This window comes from Dysidea avara, chromosome 6 (assembly GCF_963678975.1).
Source record: "Dysidea avara chromosome 6, odDysAvar1.4, whole genome shotgun sequence".
Lineage (NCBI taxonomy): Eukaryota > Metazoa > Porifera > Demospongiae > Dictyoceratida > Dysideidae > Dysidea > Dysidea avara.
This window is the reverse complement of record NC_089277.1, coordinates 28,218,629-28,243,635: the sequence shown is the minus strand read 5'-3', so window position 1 is coordinate 28,243,635 and position 25,007 is coordinate 28,218,629. Positions and strand designations below refer to the sequence as shown.

At 38.2% G+C, this 25,007-nt stretch overlaps 1 protein-coding gene across 2 annotated transcripts in view; it reads right to left on the bottom strand.

The window, feature by feature from the left end:
* LOC136257264 (uncharacterized) overlaps positions 1-25,007 on the bottom strand; it is a 185,225-nt gene that overhangs the window by 138,258 nt on the left and 21,960 nt on the right. For both annotated transcript variants that reach the window (XM_066050356.1, XM_066050355.1), the window contains exon 5: positions 4,703-4,897. In XM_066050356.1, the coding sequence (XP_065906428.1) occupies positions 4,703-4,897 (195 nt within the window). The remainder of the gene's footprint in view (positions 1-4,702; positions 4,898-25,007) is intronic.

Sequence of the window (25,007 nt, the reverse complement as noted above, 5' to 3'; positions counted from 1 at the left end):
AAAAAACCCAAACTGTGGCCACTCATATCTCGGAAATGGCTGGAGCTACTTTCTTCACATTTGGAATGTGGACTCCCCTACCTAGCCGACACTTCTGTAGCAACTTTGGTTTCAATTGGATAAGGAATCACGGAGCTACAAAGGTGTGAAAATCGTGTTTACTTTCTTCCTGTAAATATACTCACGGTGTGGTGCGCCGGTTTCTTAGGCCGCACGACACACTACGATTTGTCTTGATATATATATACATATATTACTTTCTACTCAAAGTGAAACCATTTATGATACAATGGGACTGGGCCTGTGAAAATAGGGCATGTGGGCACATGATTTTTGTCTACTTTTTCAAACTTCCATCACTCATAACTTTTTGTAGCATTACGCTAATGCAATCTTTAGCTCTTGGTAAGCATTGAATTGGCTTTATGATGCAAGTTACTGACAAAATGCAGATATTCTTTTCCAGGACTGAGATATAACCTGTTGTGTGACGGAGTGTAGTTTGTGCCCACCAGCCCTATTTTCTCAGGCCCAGTCACAAATAACGATTCCTATATACATGTAGCTATCTAACCAAAAAGCCAAAAAATGGGTTAATCTTACTTACGTAGCCATCAGATTAATACAAATAAACTGTCATGCAAGTGTTCATAACAGTACAGTGAAGATCACTAGTCTACCAACAATGTGATTCACCGAAAGTCTGGATTTCAGGCAGTTTAATTATCTATTTCCTTACCACTTTGCTTTGCCAATACCATTTTTTATCGCTTGGAAGCACTTCCTATGCATAGAATGGTAGTTTCTTTCTACCACAAGTTCAGGTATTACGTCCTGTTGCATGAAGCAGTGTACAAAGGATCCATTTATCCCTGTCCCATGCATGTATGGAAAGGCATGATCATTTTGGGATAAGCACATTAGGTGCTAAAATGCACAAAGAAAACTACAGTGTGCCTAATATAGTAGGCATTCCAGTATCTGAGATTTTTAAATAAAAAATCTGCATATTTCCAACAGAACTTTGGCACAAATTTAACAGTTCTTATTTGACTTTGGATTGTTTCATAATCCAGACTCTCCAATGGGGAAGAAAATCACTATGGACTTTTTCGAACCCATACGCTGACTATCATGTAACTGTTAGTTTTATTGTATGTGTTACATCTAAGTAAGTTTTGTATTGTTTTGTTTGTAATATTTTAAAGCCTTGTAATATATGTATGTACAATACTTTGAAACTTTAAAAAACATACTATTGGATGGAAGGTAATCACTGGTACTTACTTTAAAGTGCAGATTTACTTTGCTAGGGTTAGCAATCAGCTACACGACAATTTTCTGATGATTGTGTCTTTAACTCAAAAGTATAAACCACTTGAAAATTGGCATAACAATGCCATAATTGAAACCAAAACTCCACTATACAGTAGGTATTGTTGCATCACTGTGATACTTCCACTTTAGTTGTTTACCCTTATAAGTTGTTAACATAAGTTACAAACCTACCCTAAGGTTCATCATGGTTTTAGAAACCGAGGTGAATTCAAAGTTTCTAAAATTATAAAAGAACCAAGAACATGGTTCCTGACTGACTTAGAACATGGCTTGGTATTAAACTTTTAACCGTGTTATATTTTTGAAACCCACACTCAAAAACAAGATAGGCTTTAAACACCTTTTGCTAAATACTACACGGTGCATGTGCTTGAATTCTCAATAGATTACTCAGTAGGTTTCTAACCAACTCAAGGAGGTTTCTAAGTGATATTAGAGACCTCATTAAACACCAAATACCAAAGCATTCTATTCATGCCATGTTCTAAATCTTTTAACTATTTGAGTTAGCCACTTGCCTATAGTTATATACCACTGTATTGACAAGTGTGCAGTAGGTGAAACATATTCACTCACTGCAAAGCATACAAAATTGCTGAGATGCAATAAACCCTAGAGGTACACTTATTACATGTACAAACTTGCAACTAGAAGCAACTGCAGTTTCAATACAGTCAAAGTAGCTAAATGACTTCCTAATTCAATTGTGCCATTTTCCTTTAAGAGCCACAGAGAAAATGTTCCTTTCTTCTGCTTTAAAGCACTGTGTATGCCAAAGCAACTAATTTCAACACAACCAACTGTATTTCTGAGATGGGCAATTTATTGAGCATATCAGAAGTTCATTTTTCCAAATATTTATAAATCAAGCTGGAAAGCCTACCTATAGCTTAACAGAAGGAGCATTTGTCACACAAATGTATCATATGGTACATACAGCAGTGAACATTATCATACATGTACAGTACGATAGAAACTACATAGTAGGGACCACAAAGAAGTAGGCATGGCCCACAAAATAAAATCACCCAAAAAAACAACCTCAATTTTCCCTGACGATGATGAGGCAGTATTGGTTAGGTAAAAACTAAGCCCAAACAAGCTTTCAGATCGACCTGAAATGCTTTCAACAAGTTGCTATTGAATTTTAAAAATAATTTATTTAACAGAATTTTCTACTGACTGAGTAACTGAGTAACTGAGTAACTGACTGACTGACTGATGCTTTCAGACAAGCGTAACTTGCTAAGGCTACGGGCTAGATTTTTTCACTGTTCGATGTGGACCAGCCTATTACATTATTTTAAAGTTATTATGCTATATAGTAGTTCTCAAAATTTTGACCTATTTTGTTCAATATTCTGATCACTATGGTTCATTGTGCTGGTATTTTATATGTATAATAATGTTTTCTATTGCTATGGTGACCGCTCTATTTATTGGAGTATTCATAACAGCAACATTAAAATATTTCTAACTGTTCGATTAGGGTGCTTCATCCTAAGGTGTCTGTTATATTAGAGTATCTCAATCTTTGGTGCTTGCATTATGATTTTTGTGTGACATTTTTATTAGATTACCTTGATCTCTTTTATGCGAAGTGTGACCATCTCAGCACAAACCCATCTAGTTCCCACAAACATGCATTCTGAATGAAATTTTAAAATATTGGTGAAATTATGCATGCTACAGAGAAAGTTTTAATCTAGCCATTCTCAAGGAAGCCACTTTCAAATTAATTAAACCTATACACCAACTTATTCTTCTACTTATGGAGAGTACAAAAATCTGTTTCATTTCTGTAGCCTCAATGGCATATATGCTCTTAATGTATAGTTGATTATGACGGGGTAGACATAAACAAAATTGTCATTATTTCTTCAATAAAATCACATTTATACATGCATGAGCAAGTGACTAAAAGGCTAAAACTATACCATTGTTGATTTGCCAATCCATGGCAAACCTTTTTAAGCTAAATCCCAATGCTCTAGACAAGTTATGGCTCCAAATGTATGTGCCTATAGTTTATTTCATAGGCAAACCTGAGGGGGACTAAAGGGTGCTGTGCTCCCCTGGACCTTCTCTTGCCCCCCTTGGACTCACAGTACTATATTGATACCAGAAACTGGAATCATGCATTCACACTGTATTCAGAAGTATAGAAAGCCAATGGGCAAATAGAAGACAACAGTTATAAATGTACTTTACAGTTATACTGATTGTAAAGAAAGTGAGACAAATAAGTTTGAATTTTTGTGCCAAGATTGAGATACTCTAATAGAGCAGTCACTACTCTAATAGAACAATCACAATTCTAATGTCATTATAACAATACTAGTTATAGCTACACCTCATTTTGATTTAGTACACTTTACATCAAACAGGTTTTATCTCAGATAGGCTAACTAACCTTTATATGCATTGCAAGCATACACTTCATTAGCTAAATGCTATCAAAAATGCTCCCAAATTCAAACTTAGGAGGTATAATTTTTTAAAATTTTCTCCAACTACAGTCTTAAAACTGTATGTCTATCAATCATCCAGCTATACTGATTAAAGTTATGCAACTGAATATAACTTGTGTACTAGAATTCCTCTTAGTGGAATGAACACTGTTGTACACTGAAACTTCTTGCCCCTCCCCCTGGCCCCTTCGACAATGCCTCCTAGATCCGCCTATTGTTTATTTTCTGCTTAAATCAACTTCCTTACTCTTCCCACTGTCTATCACTATATTTCCAAAATTACTCACCATAATAGGCTGAAACTTTGGTGATCCATACCAGGGACACCATAGATAATGTTGAGTATGTTTGGGAGTTGTGTAAACCAGGTGTTTTTTGTGGAAACAATCACATGTGTGACCGGGACTGCGAAAACAGGGCATGTGGGCACAAACTACACCCTGTCACTCTACAGGTCATATCTCGGTACTGGAACAACATATATGTATTCTGTAACTTACATCATAAAGCCAATTCAATTCTTACTAAATGCTCAAAATTGCATTGTCATAGCATAATGGTACAAGAAGTTATGAGTAATGAAAGTTTGAAAAAGTAGGCTAAAATCATGTGCCCACATGCCCCATTTTCGCAGGCCCAGTCACATATATCACTTTTTAAAGTTATATATACAGTGTCCATTTCACAAAAAACTAGGTCTATTATGCTGGCATTATGCTCAGTACTTTTACCAGCCTATTATGTTTCAAATTATGCTGGCGTAATCCATGTAATAGTCCATTAGGTACGCATGAACATAGGTTTTAGTCTTTTAGCAGATGTGTAAGTTTTATTATACTGCTGACAACTTTCACACTATACAAGTTCATACATTAATAATATGTATCACTTACACTGGTTAATAGTAGTTACAACTCGGCATCTTCTTCTTCCAATAGCCCAGTGACCTATGTGGCAGTTGTCTGATCTACCATCTGATGCTCCATCATCAACACATTGGATAATGATATTGTCTACTGCACAAGTTTCTAACTGGTAAACACTGTAGGTGGTGGTTAGTCTTGAGGGATGAGATTTGTAGACAGTACCTGTAAAACAATGTATTATATGCCATTGTGCATTTTTAGGATGTAGAATGTACATGTTACACATAATTATGGAATAATTGTATATAGTCTTCATGCATATGGATAGTTATATAGATAAAGCACTGTACCTGTAGACATGTACCACTGTCGGAGAAATAAGATCAAGATACACTGTAGTATGTTGTGCAGCCAAGAGAAATTGGTTTGCATGTTATAGACAAGTATTGTGTTACACAGGAAACAAAGCACCGTTGTTATGTCTCCATAACTCGAGGGTACATTTTTGGACAGAAACAAAATTGAAATTACCTTAAGGTAAGACACCTTCCATATCAAATTAGTCTATGGGCTCAATCCATCCAGTTACATATCTCAGAAACACATTTGTCAATCTTACTGTAACACTCTGGGAAATCGTCATGCTTTATTTTGGATATCTTCAAATTTGGAGGCAGTAAGAGCATGCACATTACAGCACTTATGCCCATATATTTTATTACAGATTGAATCAAACTGGTGAGTTAGGCTTTATGAAAAATTGCTTAATTTTGATTTGTTGCTGCACCTACAGCCTTAAAACTAATGAAAACAAGCAGAATTTATTTTACAGACCTCAGTAAACTCAAGGTAAAAACCTTCAATTGAATAGAAATCCAAATGAAGATCAAAGTGTTGTAGTCCAAAAACCAAATGTATGTTACAAAATAATTGTAGCAGTCATACATACCACCACATCATTTAGCAAAAAAAAGCATTAAACAATATCAATGTTTGATAATATATATATATCTAATCAAAAACAGCCAAGCTGTAAAAAAAGGTGCGGCTCCCAGAAAGGCCATGGTGAAAAAAGATGTGAAATCCAAGGTGGCGGCCAAGAAATGGCTGTGATGGTAGGTTAATGGTTAAATTTTAATAACGAAATTTCAGGTGAATTTGGTGCCAAGACCAAGCGGCACAAAATTCACCTGAATTGTCGTTATTAAAATTTAACCATTAACCTACCATCACAGCCATTTCTTGGCCGCCACCTTGGATTTCACATCTTTTTTCACCATGGCCTTTCTGGGGGCCGCACCTTTTTTTACAGCTTGGCTGTTTTTGATTAGATATTACTTCTTTTTGTATTTGTATACTGCAAAGCCAGCCTATGCCTGGCTTTGGGGCTTTTTTAACCCATGTGTTTTTTTACTTTACCACAGGAAGAAGAAACAAACTTAAAGAAGATTTTTAATACTTCAATTATTTTTGATTTTATTAGTAATTATACAAATTATATACATATATTTATTACATGCCCATTATTTCCCACAGGATATTTTTTTGCAGCTGATCTCTCTACTGGGTGACTTGAAATGTAGCTGAACTATATACAGGATGGTTCTTTTTGTAGCTGAACCCTCTACAAGGTGACCTCTTCTAGCTGGTCTCTCTACAGGGTGATTTGTTTCTAGCTGAACTCTCTACAGGTGACTTGTTTGCAGCTAAACTCTCTACATGGTGGTTTCTTTGTACCTGAACTCTCTACATGATGATTTCTTTGTAGCTGAACTCTCTATACGGTGACTTTGTCTAGCTGAACTCTCTACAGGGTGATTTTTTGTAGCTGAACTCTCCACAGGGTGATTGGTTTGCAGTTGAACTCTCTACATGATGGTTTCTTTGTAGCTTAACTCTCTACAAGGTGACTTCTTCCAGCTGATCTCTCTACTGGGTGATTTGTTTCTAGCTGAACTCTCTACAGGTGATTTGTTTGCAGCTAAACTCTCTACATGGAGGTTTCTTTGTAGCTGAACTCTCTATATGATGGTTTCTTTGTAGCTGAACTCTCTACAAGGTAACTTCTTCTCTACAGGGTGATTTGTTGTAGTTGAATTCCCTACAGGGTGGTTTGTTTGAGGCTGAAATCTCTACATGGCGGTTTCTTTGTAGCTGAACTCTCTACATGATGGTTTCTTTGTAACTGATCATGAACATTCTACAAGGTGACTTCTTCTAGCTGATCATTCTACAGGGTGAATTGTTTGTAGCTGAACTATCTACAAGGTAACTTCTTCTAGCTGATCTCTCTACAGGGTAATTTGTTCGTAGCTGAACTCTCTACATGATGGTTTCTTTGTAGCTGAACTCTCTACAAGGTAACTTCTTCTCTACAGGGTGATTTGTTGTAGTTGAATTCTCTACAAGGTGGTTTGTTTGAGGCTGAACTCTCTACATGGCGGTTTCTTTGTAGCTGAACTCTCTACATGATGGTTTCTTTGTAACTGATCATGAACACTCTACAAGGTGACTTCTTCTAGCTGATCATTCTACAGAGTGAATTGTTTGTAGCTGAACTATCTACAAGGTAACTTATTCTAGCTGATATCTCTACAGGGTGATTTGTTTGTAGCTGAACTCTCTACATGATGGTTTCTTTGTAGCAGAACTCTCTACAAGGTGACTTCTTCTAGCTGATCCCTCTACAGGGGGATTTGTTTGTAGCTGAACTCTCTACAGGTGATTTATTTGCAGCTGACTCTTTATATGGTGGTTTCTTTGTATCTGAACTCTCTACAAGGTGACCTCTTCTAGCTGATCTCTCTACAGGGTGATTTGTTTCTAGCTGAACTCTCTACAGGTGATTTTTTGCAGCTAAATACTCTACATGGTGGTTTCTTTGTAGCTGAACTCTTTACAAGGTGACTTCTTCTAGCTGAACTCTCTACGGGGTAATTTCTTTGTAGCTAAACTCTCTACTTGATGGTTTCTTTGTAGCAGAACTCTCTACAAGGTAACTCCTTCTAGCTGATCTTTCTACTGGGTGATTTATTTGTAACTGAATTTTCTACAGGATGATTTGTTTGCAGCTGAACTCTCTACATGGTGGTTTCTTTGTTGCTGAACTCTCTACAAGGTGAATTCTTCTACCTGATCTCTCTACAGGGTAATTTGTTTGTAACTGAACTCTGTACAAGGTGCGTTTTTGTAGGTGATCTCACTGCAGGTTGATTTGTTTGTAGCTGAACTCACTAAAGGGTGATTTGCTTGCAGCTGAACTCCTTACATTGTGTCTAGTTTCTAGCTGATCTCTCTACAGGGTGATTTGTTTGTAGCTGATCTCTCTACAAGTTGATTTGTGTGTAGCTGATCTTTCTGCAGGTTGATTTTTTAGCCGATCTCACTACAGGGTAATTTGTTTGTAGCTGAACTCTCTATAAGGTGATTTGTTTGTAGCTTATCTCTCTACAGGTTGACTTATTTCTAGCAGAACTCTCTCTGGGTGACTTTTTCCTAACTGATCTATCTACATGGTGATTTGTTTCCAGCACATATTCTACTGGGTCATTTGCTTGTAGCTGATCTCTATAGGGTAGCTTGTATCTCAATGGCGAATCCAGGGTAGGGTATTTGGGATAAATGCCCCAGAGGAACCATACTTTTGATTAAAATACTAAACTTTATGTCAGGACAAAATCATTTTATCACTGGTGAAAACATGCATATCTTAGTATAATGTACCTGAAACCAAAGCAAACCAAAGTCAAACTACCTGTGAAACTGTCCCCCAGCACCTTCGTGTGTATTATGCACCTCTAAAAATAATTACCATGTTGCTGTTGAATAAGAGATACATAGCCTTTTAACCCTTAAACCTGCAGAGAACTTTTCAGAACTGCGTGTTTACACCGTATTGCGACACTAGGTGGGGTAACTTAATTCTTATGGCCTACAAATGCACATAGATTAAAAGTGTTTAGACTCTATTTAAACTGTTTTGGGTGGGTAATAAATCCTCTAATTATACTCCACTTTGTTTTCTAATATACTCCACTCCTTCAGGCACAATATAACATATGCTCAAAACTAGGTTTATCCAATCATTTTTCACGCGCAGTGATGTAATGAGGGTGCTTATCTTGTTATGTGAGCATGCATATAGTTGCCATGGAATTAGTATTATCACAAGAAAGCTGACATCTTTTGCTGAGCCTATCCAATATACTTAATTACGTGACCTTTAGCACCATCAATACCAGATCAACTTCCACCATCAAGCTTGTCCACATCCATACCAACAACTACACAAGAAACTACCGTTCATTCACCTAGGTTATGGAATAAACTACCATTCTTCGATCTTGACCAGTCTATACCAACCATCAAAACCACCATCTATAATTATTTGCAACAACATTAAACAATTTCTCATTTGTCATTCCAAGCACCTATCATTTCTGTTGTAAATGTACAAACTGCCAAAATTTAGGAATAACTAGTAATTTCTCAATGATGTAAGTCTTATCTGTAACTAATTAGTTATGTAATTAAGTAATTAATTTTGTAATTAGGTAATTTTCTGGCTGTCAGCACAAGTTGTTTGCAGACTATTAATACATACTTGTATTGCAAAGTATTTATTATATAACCAAGTAATAAGAATAATACAAACGTAACGTCATAAATAATTAATTCACAGACAAAACTACAAGGTATAGAACAGAACACTAACCGGTATTAGATGAAGCAATATCCGAACATTAAATAAAATGACAGGTTTGTTTCTGCAACTCTTTATTACCAAGTTAGGTTGTCTATATAGCGCTATCCATAGTAACATCTCTTCAGTACCTGGCAACTAGTTCAAACGCAGTACACGTTAGTTACAACCGAGGTTACAACACATTCCACTCGTATAACCGGTTTGAGTGTACGGCATCCAGTTTATATGCACTACGTGCAACAGTAAACATTGAACTTATATAACCGGTTTGAGAACTGTTCGTAACCGGCTTTAGCTTATAGCAACCAGTTCATAGCTATGCGTTGCGCGTTTAACTTGGCGTTAGATACTACTTTGAACCTTTTCAAGACGAACTTAGCAGATTAGGATGAACCACCGTTGGCTAGAGTACCATACTGGTACCGTCATACTACATAGAAAGCTGGTACTTGGGATAGACTAGCTGCTCGACCAGAAGGATGGCGGCATTGAAAGGGTGAAACAACTGAGCCCAAGATTTACAACTAAACTGGCTAGAAGTATTGTAAGTTTCTGTAATTTAAGTAGGGGTAGGACTGAAAGGTAGCACCAGGCTGACAGAGGCGTATCGGGAATCGAGGCCCAGATCCGAGCATAACTAAAAAGATCGAGATACTCTAATAGAACAGTCACGCTAATGTAGCAGTCAGGCAAATCAGAGTATTCAGTAGTAACTATTCTATTAAACTGCTGAAATCGTCTCACATTCAATTTCAGAGGGTCTAAAGTTTACAATTTTCTTGGGTGTTATGTATTTTATAGTAGAAATAAAATGTTGTGATATCCTAATGAGCCTTATCCGAAATTACGTCACAGATGTAAAATAGCCGCTGTAGTGTGGGGACGTTTGTAAAATTTGTATGGGTGACTGTGTATTTTTGGACGGCGATATCTCAGCTAAGACGGAAGATATTGAGCTCTAACCAGCAGGTATGTTATAATATGGATGCACAGTAGGTATGCACCACTTTGTACCCTGTACAATGATGTGGGGAGGCCAGACATATGGTATTTGTTATTTAATTAAGTATGCATTGATGGTTTATAGTGGTGGGCTCAATTCAACCCCGAAGTAAACTGAGATTTTAAGGTTTCTATAGAGTGCTAACCACTTTTCTCATCTGTAGTAAAAGATGCTTTAAACCTGATTACCATGAGTAACTTTAACTTGAGGCATATGTCCAACTTAGATATTTTAATTTACAAGGAGGAGTTCGTCATGTTATAGTTAGTTATCATAATATATGTTTGTATCGTGACATAAACCTTGGTGATATATGATATGGAGTTTTTCTATGTGTGACTGGATTTTGGAAAATCACTTTGTGGGTGCATTGTTGATTCAGAGAAAAAATGTATTTTAATAATTAATGCATTGTTACTCACCAGCCTTGGCAACTACACGTATGGATTTTTCAACAAAGATGGAGCAATTCATAGCATTTAAGAATACCTGGTGGCCAAGATAACTCTTGTAGAGTTTCCCACCATTTTAGATAGATTTTTCACCAGTGTTGCTATATCATATAATAATAATAATTAACTTTACAGTGTACATATACCTACATACATACAAGTTGCAGATGTTGGTATGATAGAATTGGGACATATGGCAACACACTGATGGTCCACTGACATCCTGTGTCACTGGCCGGAAGCTAAATTGTAGTAGTGATTAGCTACAAAGTTTACTTACTAGTCTAAGATTACTTAAAAGGGGGGGAAATTAACAGTTAAAGGGAGTTGAAGTTAGGTTGGTTAGGGATCTTTGAACACTTTGAGCATGGACATAGAAATGAAAAAGAGCAGGTGTTGTTGGAGGTGAAATTGGCAGTGAAATGATTCCACAGATAATCTAAAAGTTTGGCCTTTATCTTGAGTGGGTTGTCCTGGTAGTTGATAACGGGAAGGGAATTCCAGATGCGAGGAAGTCGGTTAAAATAAAAGTTACTAGTGGAATTGTCAGGTGATCTTGTTTGGAGTAGCTTGTTTCCAGAAGTTAGACGTGTGTGACCAGTTGCAAATTTAATGAAATTATTGATGTCAAATCCATTGTGGGGGTTGTGGAGATTTTTAAGAAAGAACATCACATCATTTACATCAAGAATGTACATCAGGGGTAGCATATGGAGATTAATAAGACGAGACTTGTAGTCAGTAGAGTAATCATTTAGAATGTATTTAGTTGCACGCCTCTGAACACGTTCGAGTTGCTGAATGTGCTTAATTAGGTGGGGTTTCCAGATGACCGAGCAGTAGAAAAACTGGGATCTAACAAGAGAGGTATATAGTCGAGATTTGGCTTGGACATAATTTTGTAGGGAGAAAGATCTTCTTAGAAGTCCAAGTACCTGATAGGATTTGGAGATAATGTGGTTATAGTGAGCATCCCATGACAGGTCGCTTGATAACATAATTCCTAGATCTTTGTATGTATCAATACAAGAAATCTGGGAGGTGCCGATATTGTAAGATGTTGGAGATTTCCTTTTAAAAGATAGCAGAAAGTTTTTTGATAGACCGAATAGAAGATTCCAGTGGGTACTCCAAAAGTTTAAATTATTTAAGTCTTCTTGAAGTTTAAGTGAATCTAGTGGTGAGGAGATAGTTTTGATGCATTCATGAGTCCTCAAAAAGGGGCTGAGTGTCGGGGTGGCAGGATGGGTAAGAGATAGACTACAAAATGGATGGGGATGGTAATTGAAGGCACCAGACCACAAAACAGCCCATCAGAGGCAGGAATAGACTGAAATCTCACAAAACAAACATTCAGCTTACTGATCGTCTGTCCAGAGTGTATACATAAACCCCCAAAAGCACTTCCCTGCTGTTCACAAACCTGTACAGACATCTGGCATGGTTATACAGGCTGCCAGAAAACAGTCTACCACAAGCATACCTGTATGACAAGTTGAAGAGGAGTTTGATATGGAAATTGTTAGCCTGATAGTGCAGCAACTTCATGCTGGTGTTTTCTCATTTTTGGCTCTTGCACCCATATGGTTGATTTTGTTATATCTAGTCACATATTGTGGCAGCACTAATGTCAAGTACATCAAGATACGCTAATAGAGTAGTTGAAAGTTACCTCAATAATGTAGGCTCTATTTAGCTTTTGTTTATCACCACACATCATAAGGTGAAGGGTTTTGACTGTCATTTGCAGTATTGTTGAGCCACATCAATTAGTTCTTAGATTGATCTCTTGAATGTCCGCCTGCTAAGTGCATGTGTCCCTTCATGTTAATGGTCATTGTGTTCGATTTTTCACACAGTTCTCATGACCGGTAAAAATACTGTAATGGCAACTGTACTATAATTTTAGCAAAATAAGTGTTATTTCTTTCCCAGCTACTCTCTGATAGTGTGAAGCAATAAATTGTACTGACCACATATTGGTGATTGCTCTATTAGGAATAAGTACATTGCGTGAACTTTGTGATTGTCATGTTCACACTGCTGTGGAAAGGGTATCTCCGATGTCCACTAAATTACAATGTTTAAACTTCCTCATCAGTAACTGGTTTTCCAACCTACTGCCACATAATCTAAAATCATCATTCATTTTGGCCACTGCATACGTTCCATGAATTGCAGTAGTCTCCTTTTAAAATTGTATTATGCTTTATCTGATTCATTCTGCCACTTTTGAAACAATGTACTGTACGTACATAAGTTAGACCACTGAGATTTTTCAGTATGGTCTGGGTTTCTGCATTTGTTGTGCATAACCACAAACATGCTGTCAAATTAACCTTGTATGGCTACCCTTAGTTAGTTTAGTGTCATCAAACTTGAAGTCAAAGCACATAATGTGTACGTACTGTATTGACAATAATATAATATTTTATATGTTATTAAACATCAATTTCCACATATATACAGTGCATGTATCAAAAGCGAAAGGTTACAATGCTATTGACAGTGGTGGGAGGGGGTACAGGGCACATGCCACTTTCCTTTCACACACACACACACACACACACACACACACACACACACACACACACACACACACACACACACACACACACACACACACACACACACACACACACACACACACACACACACACACACACACACACACACACACACACACACACACACACACACACACACACACACACACACACACACACACACACACACACACACACACACACACACACACACACACACACACACACACACACACACACACACACACACACACACACACACACACACACACACACACACACACACACACACACACACACACACACACACACACACACACACACACACACACACACACACACACACACACACACACACACACACACACACACACACACACACACACACACACACACACACACACACACACACACACACACACACACACACACACACACACACACACACACACACACACACACACACACACACACACACACACACACACACACACACACACACACACACACACACACACACACACACACACACACACACACACACACACACACACACACACACACACACACACACACACACACACCATTGACTATTAAAGTGAAGCCATCCGCTGGACGATGCCTCACACTATTGGTAGTGAACCAAACCATGGCTACCTCTTCCTCCCTTGTGGACATGTCATTTAATACTTGTCTGGCAATACTCTGTCTACTTTGAAATTCATGGTGACAAGTTCCTGTGCAGAAAGAGTAGTGTTCTGCACCTTCTGGCACACATCACATGTTCCTGTCTTTGACAAGGCAGTACTGAATCTCTTGAATCAGGTCCTATGGCTCCTGCCTCGCCTTGTCTCTCCAATGGACCTTAGCTCCATGCACAGGCTGAGACTGTGGAAACTACTCAACCGACAGTCTCCGTCCCTCCCCACAGACAGACACACACTAATTCTGTACACAAGATTTTGTAGTCTTGTCAAATACTCTAATAAAACAGTCACCATATGCAACACTACTAAAATCCTCCATTGAGTATGAAAACTTGCATCAGTAGCACCAACCCAAGGGCACATTTATCATACAGTACAATAGTACTGCATAGTAAAGATGATGACAGGGTGGGCGCGGCTGGTGATAAAACATCACCCAAAAACTTGCCTTGATTTTTCTTCATAACGACAAGACAGTATTGGTTGGATAAAGTCAAGCACACTTCTCTTGTTTGTTTCATCATATCCGGACTGGTAGTATTCTTTCCTTTGTAACTTTCTTTGTGTTTCTTTACATGATATGTCAAGCAAACCACATAATATAGCTATACATGTAATACCATGTAAACATAGTTAGTGAGTGAACCTTGTGTTAAGCTAGATAACTTGATAAACTTCTAAGTGAGTACATGCAGTTTAGCATTTTAACTAATCGGCAAAAATTTGCTGACTACTTGCATATACATGTACATTGTTCCTACTCTACAGTGTAGTCCTAATTTTTCTTATACTTGCACTTATGTAGCCTGCAAGAATTTATTTTTTTGTAAAATAGTTATTTTATCGTTAAACCTGTGACTATCACTATTCACTGTGCTGGTCATGCACTGTTGTACATGCCCCATTTGTATATTGCTCCATTTATAGATTGCCCCGTTGGTAGTTGTACTTGGTTATATATGCCCCGGGCCTAGATAATAATAATAATAATTATACAACCAAGTACTAAAGATAATACTAAATGCGGTTAAATTATGTCATTAATAATGAATAAATGAATAAATAATAAATAATGTTTGGGAAAACTACAAGGCCTAAGGCTTCGCACTCACCGGGAATAGAATCGATGTTATATGAAGAGACAATTGTATAATGGGCGGGTGCTATCGTGGAGGTGATATAAACGTACGATGATTCTATTTATGCCGATCAATCAGTTAGCATGTGACGCTTACTATTAATAGATCAGGCGGATTCTAGACAAGTGAACTACTGCTCATTTGTGTTTGAAAGTGGGCGACAGCGACTCTTTTGATTGTAAGATGAATGGTTGCTATATACTTCTGCTTAATGAACAACATGATTGGAAGTTGCTACTAATCACTGGAGGTCAGTTTGTGTTGGTTAAAACACTTTGATAGTCTTGTTTCTTAAGTCTCGCGTAACTAGGCTAACTTCACTCGTGTATGGGATGGGAGAAAGCCTCACCTGGCAGGCCATTGTGCAAAGAAGGTGCAGTTTCCAGCTGGTAAGTTTGTGTGATGATGCCAAATTGCATCCAGAATAAACAACATACACAAAATGTGCCCTTAGGCTGTTAATTGCTATGTGTATTGTTGTGCTTGCTATATACAGTAGGTTGCAGAAAAAAGTTTACGTTTTGTAATTGTAATTACGGTGTGATTACTAAGTAATTACCATGTTTGTACTGTAATTACATTTTGACCGTAATCCGTAATTATGCAAAAAAGTAGTTTTTCACCAGCCATATATACAATATATTCTTAGTTACCAATAGAGCATAATTCATAATTACGCTTTGTAATTACGCTACTACAGCGTAGTTAAAATTACGAAACGTAAACTTTTTTTGCAGCCTACTGTATATCTAATCAAAAACAGCCAAGCTGTAAAAAAAGGAGTGCGGCCCTTGAAAAGGCTATAATGAAAAAAGATGTGAAATCCAAGGTGGCGGCCAAGAAATGGCTGTGATGGTAGGTTAATGGTAAAAATTTTAATAACGACAATTCAGGTGAATTTTGTGCCAAGACCAAGCGGCACCAAATTCACCTGAATTGTTGTTATTAAAATTTTTACCATTAACCTACCATCACAGCCATTTCTTGGCCGCCACCTTGGATTTCACATCTTTTTTCATTATAGCCTTTTCAAGGGCCGCACTCCTTTTTTTACAGCTTGGCTGTTTTTGATTAGATTTCACTTCTTTTTGTATTTGCATACCCCAAAGCCGGCCTATGGCCAGCTTTGGGGCTTTTTAACCTATATATTTTTCTTACCACAGGAAAAAGAAAAAGATGAAGCAGATTTTATAAATACTTTAACTCATTCTGATTTTATCAGTAAATGTACAAATTATATATATAATGCATATATCAAGAGTTCATTATAATTTATTATGAACTCTTGCATATATTTATTATATGCCAATTAATCCCCACAGGATAATTTACAGCTGATCTCTCTACTAGGTGGCTTGAAATGTAGCTGAACTCTCTACAGGGTGATCTGCATGTACGTAGATGAACTCTTTACAGGGTTCTCTCTACAGGGTGACTTGACTCTAGCTGAACTCTCTGCAGGGTTATCTGTTTGTAGTTGAATTCTCTACAGGGTGATTTGTTTGCAGCTGAACTCTCTACATGGTGGTTGCTTTGTAGCTGAACTCTCTAAAAGGTAACTTCTTATAGCTGAACTCTCTACAGGGTGATCTTTTCATAGCTGAACTCTCTACAGGATGATTTGTTTGCAGCTGAACTCTCTACATGATGATTTTTTTGTAGCTAGCTGAAATCCCTACAGGTGATTTGTTTGTAGCTGAACTCTCTACAAGGTGATACTTCTAGGTGATCTCTCTACAGGATGACTTGTTTCTAACTGAACTCTCAACAGGGTGATCTGTTCATAGCTGAACTCTCTCCTGGGTGATTTGTTTGCAACTGAACTCTCTACATGGTGGTTTCTTTGTAGCTGAACTCTCTACAAGGTAACTTCTTCTAGCTGAACTTTCTACAGGGTGACTTGTTTCTAGCTGATCTCTCTACAGGGTGATCTGTTCATAGCTGAACTTTCTACAAGGTGATTTGTTTGCAGCTAAACTCTCTGCATGGTAGTTTCTTTGTAGCTGAACTCTCTACAATGTGACTTCTTCTAGTTGAACTCTCTACAGGGTGACTTGTTTCTAGCTGATCTCTCTACAGGGTGACTTGTTTCTAGCTGAACTCTCTACAGGTGATTTGTTTGCAGCTGAACTCACTACATGGTGGTTTCTTTGTAGTTGAACTCTCTACAAGGTAACTTCTTCTAGCTGATATTTTTACAGGGCATATTTGTTTGTAGCTGAGTTCTCTACAGGGTGATTTATTTGCAGCTGAACTTTCTAAATGGTGGTTTCTTTGTAGCTGAACTCTCTACAAGGTAACTTCTTCTAGCTGATCTTTCTACAGGGTGATTTGTTTCTAGCTGAACTCTCTACAGGTGATTTGTTTGCAGCTGAACTCTCTACATGGTGGTTTCTTTGTAGCTGAACTCTCTACAAGGTAACTTCTTCTAGCTGATCTTTCTACAGGGTGATTTGTTTGTAGCTGGATTCTCTACAGGGTGATTTATTTGCAGCTGAACTCTTTACAAGGTGACTTCTTCTAGCTGAACTCTCTACAGAGTGATTGATTTATTTTGCAGCTGAACTCTCTACATGGTGGTTGCTTTGTAGCTGAACTCTATAAAAGGTGACTTCTTCTAGCTGAACTCTCTACAGGATGATTTGTTTGCAGCTGAACTCTCTACATGATGATTTCTTTGTGGCTGAACTCTCTACAGGGTGATTTGTTTGTACCTGAACTCCCTACAAGGTAACTTCTTCTAACTAATCTTCTACAGGGCGATTTGTTTGTAGCTGAGTTCTCTACAGGGTGTTTGTTTGCAGCTGAACTCTCTACATGGTAGTTTCTTTGTAGCTGAACTCTCTACAATGTGACTTCTTCTAGCTGAACTCTCTACAGGGTGACTTGTTTCTAGCTGAACTCTCTACAGGTGATTTGTTTGCAGCTGAACTCTCTACATGGTGGTTTCTTTGTAGCTGAACTCTCTACAAGATAACTTCTTCTAGCTAATCTTTCTACATGGCATATTTGTTTGTAGCTGAGTTCTCTACAGGGTGATTTGTTTGCAGCTGAACTCTCTACAATGTGACTTCTTCTAGCTGAACTCTCTACAGGGAGACTTGTTTCTAGCTGATCTCTCTACAGGGTGACTTGTTTCTAGCTGAACTCTCTACAGGTGATTTGTTTGCAGCTGAACTCTCTACATGGTGGTTTCTTTGTAGTTGAACTCTCTACAAGGTAACTTCTTCTAGCTGATATTTTTACAGGGCATATTTGTTTGTAGCTGAGTTCTCTACAGGGTGATTTGTTTGTAGCTGAACTCTCTACATGGGAGTTTCATTGTAGCTGAACTCTCAACAATGTGACTTCTTCTAGCTGAACTCTCTACAGGGTGACTTGTTTCTAACTGATCTCTCTACAGGGTGACTTGTTTCTAGCTGAACTCTCTACAGGTGATTTGTTTGCAGCTGAACTCTCTATATGGTGGTTTCTTTGTAGCTGAACTCTCTACAAGGTAACTTCTTCTAGCTGATCTTTCTACAGGGTGATTTGTTTGTAGCTGGATTCTCTACAGGGTGATTTATTTGCAGCTGAACTCTCTACAAGGTGACTTCTTCTAGCTGAACTCTCTACAGAGTGATTGATTTATTTTGCAGCTAAACTCTCTACATGGTGGTTGCTTTGTAGCTGAACTCTCTAAAAGGTGACTTCTTCTAGCTGAACTCTCTACAGGATGATTTGTTTGCAGCTGAACTCTCTACATGATGATTTCTTTGTGGCTGAACTCTCTACAGGGTGATTTGTTTGTACCTGAACTCCCTACAAGGTAACTTCTTCTAACTAATCTTCTACAGGGCGATTTGTTTGTAGCTGAGTTCTCTACAGGGTGTTTGTTTGCAGCTGAACTCTCTACATGGTAGTTTCTTTGTAGCTGAACTCTCTACAATGTGACTTCTTCTAGCTGAACTCTCTACAGGGTGACTTGTTTCTAGCTGATCTCTCTACAGGGTGACTTGTTTCTAGCTGAACTCTCTAAAGGTGATTTGTTTGCAGCTGAACTCTCTACATGGTGGTTTCTTTGTAGCTGAACTCTCTACAAGATAACTTCTTCTAGCTAATCTTTCTACAGGGCATATTTGTTTGTAACTGAGTTCTCTACAGGGTGATTTGTTTGCAGCTGAACTCTCTACAATGTGACTTCTTCTAGCTGAACTCTCTACAGGGTGACTTGTTTCTAGCTGATCTCTCTACAGGGTGACTTGTTTCTAGCTGAACTCTCTACAGGTGATTTGTTTGCAGCTGAACTCTCTACATGGTGGTTTCTTTGTAGCTGAACTCTCTACAAGGTAACTTCTTCTAGCTGAACTCTCTACAGAGTGATTGATTTTTTTGCAGCTGAACTCTCTACATGGTGGTTTCTTTGTAACTGAACTCTCTACATGGTGATTTGTTTGTAGCTGAACTCTCTACAGGGTGATCTGTTCGTAGCTGAACTCTCTACAAGGTAACTTCTTCTAGCTGATCTTTCTACAGGTCATATTTGTTTGTAACTGAGTTCTCTACAGGGTGATTTGTTTGCAGCTGAACTCTCTACATGGCAGTTTCTTTGTAGCTGAACTCTCTACAATGTGACTTCTTCTAGCTGAACTCTCTACAGGGTGACTTGTTTCTAACTGATCTCTCTACAGGGTGACTTGTTTCTAGCTGAATTCTCTACAGGTGATTTGTTTGCAGCTGAACTCTCTACATGGTGGTTTCTTTGTAGCTGAACTCTCTACAAGGTAACTTCTTCTAGCTGATCTTTCTACTGGGCATATTTGTTTGTAGCTGAGTTCTCCACAGGGTGATTTGTTTGCAGCTGAACTATCTACAGGGTGACTTGTTTCTAGCTGATCTCTCTACAGGGTGACTTGTTTCTAGCTGAACTCTCTACAGGTGATTTGTTTGCAGCTGAACTCTCTACATGGTGGTTTCTTTGTAGCTGAACTCTCTACAAGGTAACTTCTTCTAGCTGATCTTTCTACAGGGCATATTTGTTTGTAGCTGAGTTCTCTACAGGGTGATTTGTTTGCAGCTGAACTCTCTACGTGGTAGTTTCTTTGTAGCTAAACTCTCTACAATGTGACTTCTTCTAGCTGATCTCTCTACAAGATGACTTGTTTCTAACTGAACTCTCTACAGTGTGGTCTGTTCATAGCGGAACTTTCTACTGGGTGATTTGTTTGCAGCTGAACTCTTTGCATGATTGTTTCTTTGTAACTGAACTCTCTACAAGGTAACTTCTTCTAGCTGATCTCTCTACAGCGCAATTTGTTTGATCTGAACTCTCTACATGATGGTTTCTTTGTAGCTGAACTCTCTATTAGGCACCTTCTTCTGGCTGATCTGACTACAGCGTGACTTGCTTGTAGCTGAATTCCCTACAGAATAACTTGCAATGTAATATAATTGAGTAAATTATAAATGCAGCTGAATACTTTATTAGGGTGACTGTTCTATTAGAGTATCTCAATCTCGCATTTGCTACACGTAGTTGTCTTTCGAATCATAACTCAGTGATTTGTACTCCGATTCTTCTGTACTACTGCAAGGACTTTCTATGATAATTATTCCAGCTACATACTGATTTTCAACTCGTTGCTCTAAGTGGTTTGCCTGGTAGACACGAAAACTAATAGTTTTTTTATTCATAAAAATCGATCGCGTAATTTTGACACAGGTCGGGTTTTGTGTCATTTCTCCATGGTCTTTATCTCGATTCCTTTCAAACCACAAAAAGGCACTCCTACGATGGTTGCTCCATCTACATATCAATTTTCAACTAATTCCTCCAAGGGGTTTACCCTGTAGGCGTGACAGACCTTCGACCTTATTTTACGCAAATAATCGGTCATAACTCCGTGAATGTTCATCGGATTCCTACCAAAGTTGGTACGGAGATCCGCCTTAATGAGCCCTTTAAGTGTGCCAAATTGCAGCCCAATCCAAGCACGCATTCGTGTTTTATGGCGAATTTTGCGAAGTGACGAAATGAAGAAGTAGAAGAAGAAAAAAACGAAGAAATTAAAACGAAATTTTGTTCGCTCGTATCTCGGAAATGGCTGGAGCGATTTTCTTCAAATTTGGTGTGTAGACTCCCCTTGCTGGCCAGCACCTCTCTAGCAAATTTGGTTCCAATCGGATAAGGGATCACAGAGCTACATAGGTGTGAAAATTGCATTTTCTTTCTTCCTGTTAATATACTCACGGGTGGCACGCCGGCTTCTTGGGCCGCACGACACACTACCGTGTGTCTTGATATTAGCTGCTATTATAATATAGCTACAGTCTGTTGCCATCGGCAATGCTCCACATACTTGTGCACACTGACATGTGCATCATTAAAATTCTGGTATTGCATTTCACCAACATTTGTTCTCCAATTTTTTCCTTTGGTCTTGCAGCATATCCACAGACAGCATCATGTGATCATTTTAGTACAAATGACCCAGCTCATGTTAAATATATACATAACTCAGATATCAGTTGTAGGTGAGAGACAGTTGAAATACTCTGCTTTTATCCCAATCTTACTGTGGTCTGCTAATACATCCCTTATGCATGTCAATTCCTCTAGAATTGTATTACTGTGCATCTTTTCTACCTGCACATGCTGTGTTTGCTATGCACTGTTTGTACATGCCCCATTAGTAGGTTGTCCCATTGGTGATTGTACTTGGTTGTATTTGCCCCAGGCCTAGTAATAATAACTGTGCCAAAAACAGCCCAGCTTTAAAAAAAGCGAGGCCAAGAATGCACAAGTTCATGTTCACGGAGTAACCAAAAGACATGTCATCAAAAACTGGCCAAGAAAGTATTTACAGTAGTATATAGGCACTTTTGTGCATTCAATTTCTATATGTTTCACATTATCACACCCAGCTAGCTGCACATGTGTGCTTGCAATATAAACAATACTACTAAGATGATAAAAGATATTACGCTACATTGTTACCAACATTAATTTAACTAAAAATTTACAATTAGTTTCTACTTGGCCATCTTTTTATTTTAATATACATGCAGTGCAAAAAGATGGCCAAGTAGAAACTAATTGTAAATTTTTAGTTAAATTAATGTTGGTAACAATGCAGTGTAATATCTTTTATCATCTCAGTAGTATTGTTTATATTGCAAGCACACATGTGCAGCTAGCTGGGTGTGATAATGTGAAACATATAGAAATTGAATGCACCAAAGTGCCTATATACTACTGTAAATGCTTTCTTGGCCAGATTTTGATATCATGTCTTTTGGTTACTCCATGAACATGTACTTGTGCATTCTTGGTCTCACTTTTTTTTTCCAGCTGGGCTGCTTTTGGCACAGGATATCACTACTTTTTGCTGATAGAGAACATACAGTTAGGTATTTAATACCATACCTGTTTCACAGCCCATACAAAAGTCTCAATAGTAGCAGTGAAATTTATCCCGTATTTCACTGGTAGCAGTGAAAAAGTTGTAATTGCAATTTCATTGGCTAGAATTTATGTTAACAATGTAGCGCCAATTAGTGTTTACGCATGTTTAGTACATAGTGACAAATTGTGTACATAGCAACGCTAATGCACAGCATGCGTATATGCAGCGAGTATGGTATTAACTGGGAATAGCATGGGTATAGCAGTGAAATTTTGGGATAAATACCACTACAAGAGTGGTATTGGAAATGGTAAATTTCACTCGGCTTCGCCTCGTGAAATTTATCCCCATTTCCAATACAACACTCGTGGTATTTATCCCAAATTTCACTGCTACCCATGCTATTACTAGTACATATTACATAGGAGATACTGCATGCATGCATGCATAATAACAGCTTCAGCAACAGATTAGCTAGCTAAATTAGTAGCAAAAGCTTCCAAGTTCAGTGTTTAGAAGCGCTACTAAAAGTGACTTGCTAAGAGAAAATTCATTCAAACTGAAAATAATTTCCAAATTCCCGCAAGGACTCGCGTGATATCTCATGTGATGTTTCACGTAAATAAGAACCGGCAACTGAAGTTGAGGCTACAGTCTTAACTGTTCTTGCTGAGGCAGTGGGATGGTGATATAACTAGTCTAGTCGAAATCTGTGTGTGACAAGTGGAGCCGAATCAGCTGCGAGTTGTTGCTGAATGTATGCCTCAGATGGACATGAAGCCTGATGGCACTGAATGCATCACACTATTCTCCCAGCAAATTGCCGGGTAAGTTCGTGTATAGCTAAGTCATTGTAAACGGCTATATAACTACCGTTGTAATTTTAGACAGGAATCTCCCATGCCATAGTGATTATATACTATGCTTGTGTAGGCCAGAGCCTCGTAGCTGGCTTGTTCTAGCTGTGAGGGTCAGACCGCGAGCAAGTTGAGCTGAACCCTGAGAAAACAGCTAAAAATGAAAGAGGATATTTTCTCAACATTTCAACCAACCAAGATGGTTGGTGATGACAACAAAGATGTCAAGAGCAAACAAGTGCTTTCACCAACAGTTCAGGAAAGGTTAATATGCTATATACTTTTATGGCTTCCTATAATGTATGGTGAAAACTTTGGCTATGAATAATGTGTCAGGCATTTGAATGATTGGCAGGTAAGTCAATACTACAAATGAGTTAATATTTTTGAGGGCTCAGCTCAATGCGTACATACAATAGGCCGTAATTACTATGTATCGATTGATTGATGTGATAATAATATAAGCAGATCTGAGGCAACCATGGACCCTATACTATATGTTACCGGATCTGCGAAAAAGGGACATAATCGCACAAGCCTAAATTTACAGTATAAAGCATTGAATACATTGGGTGAAATACTTGAAAATTCCGTAAATTTTTTCACCCCTCTTTTTTAGTGAAGGAAGGGACTAACAATAAAAACCTGGATATCATCCTATTCGCCTGCTCAAGTGGAATTGAAAAATCTATTTTTCGTTGCAGTAGACCCAAGGATGCGTACGTTATGAGCGTTTGTTTACGGTCATGTCAAAGCGATCGTACGCATTCGATTTTTCTTCATGGATTTTGCCTTTGTATGAAGTGAAGAAGGGCGAGTAAAGGAAAAACTTACCAAGTAATTTATTCCCCTGTTCATGGCGAACATGATGGTGAAACGTTTAGCTCTGTACCTCGATCCGTTGGTAAGTTACAACTGTTTTTGTAAGCTCCTGTTATTTATTCTCCCTATACTTGCTGTACAAATCGATTTTTCTGCTCTTGTTACTTTGTAGAGCTGTAACTCTCGAAGTGTTTGGCATATGAAGTTGAAATTGTGCCAGTTGGTACACTTGACTACATAGATTATAAATATTCAATAACAGGAATTCAGAAAAAATGCGATTATGTCCTGTTTTCGCAGATCCGGTCACATATCAAGACACACGGTAATGTGTCATGCGGCCCAAGAAGCCGGCGTGCCACACCCGTGAGTATATTGACAGGAAGAACGAAAACGTCATTTTCACACCTTTGTATCTCGGTGATCACATATCTGATTGGAACCAAATTTGCAACACAGTTGCCCGCCAGCAAGGGAAGTCTACATTCCAAATTTGAAAGAAATCGCTCCAGCCATTTCCGAGATACGAGCTACCAAAGTTTCGTTTTTTTTCTTCGTTTTTTTTTCTTCTTCTTCGTCTTTTCGCACACTTACAAAAATTGCTATAACAAGCAAACGCGTACTCCGATCGCCTTGAAATTTGGCACACAGAAAGGGAGTCCAATGGCGAATCCTAGCATCAAATTTGCTACAAATCCGATGAATGGTTCGGGAGT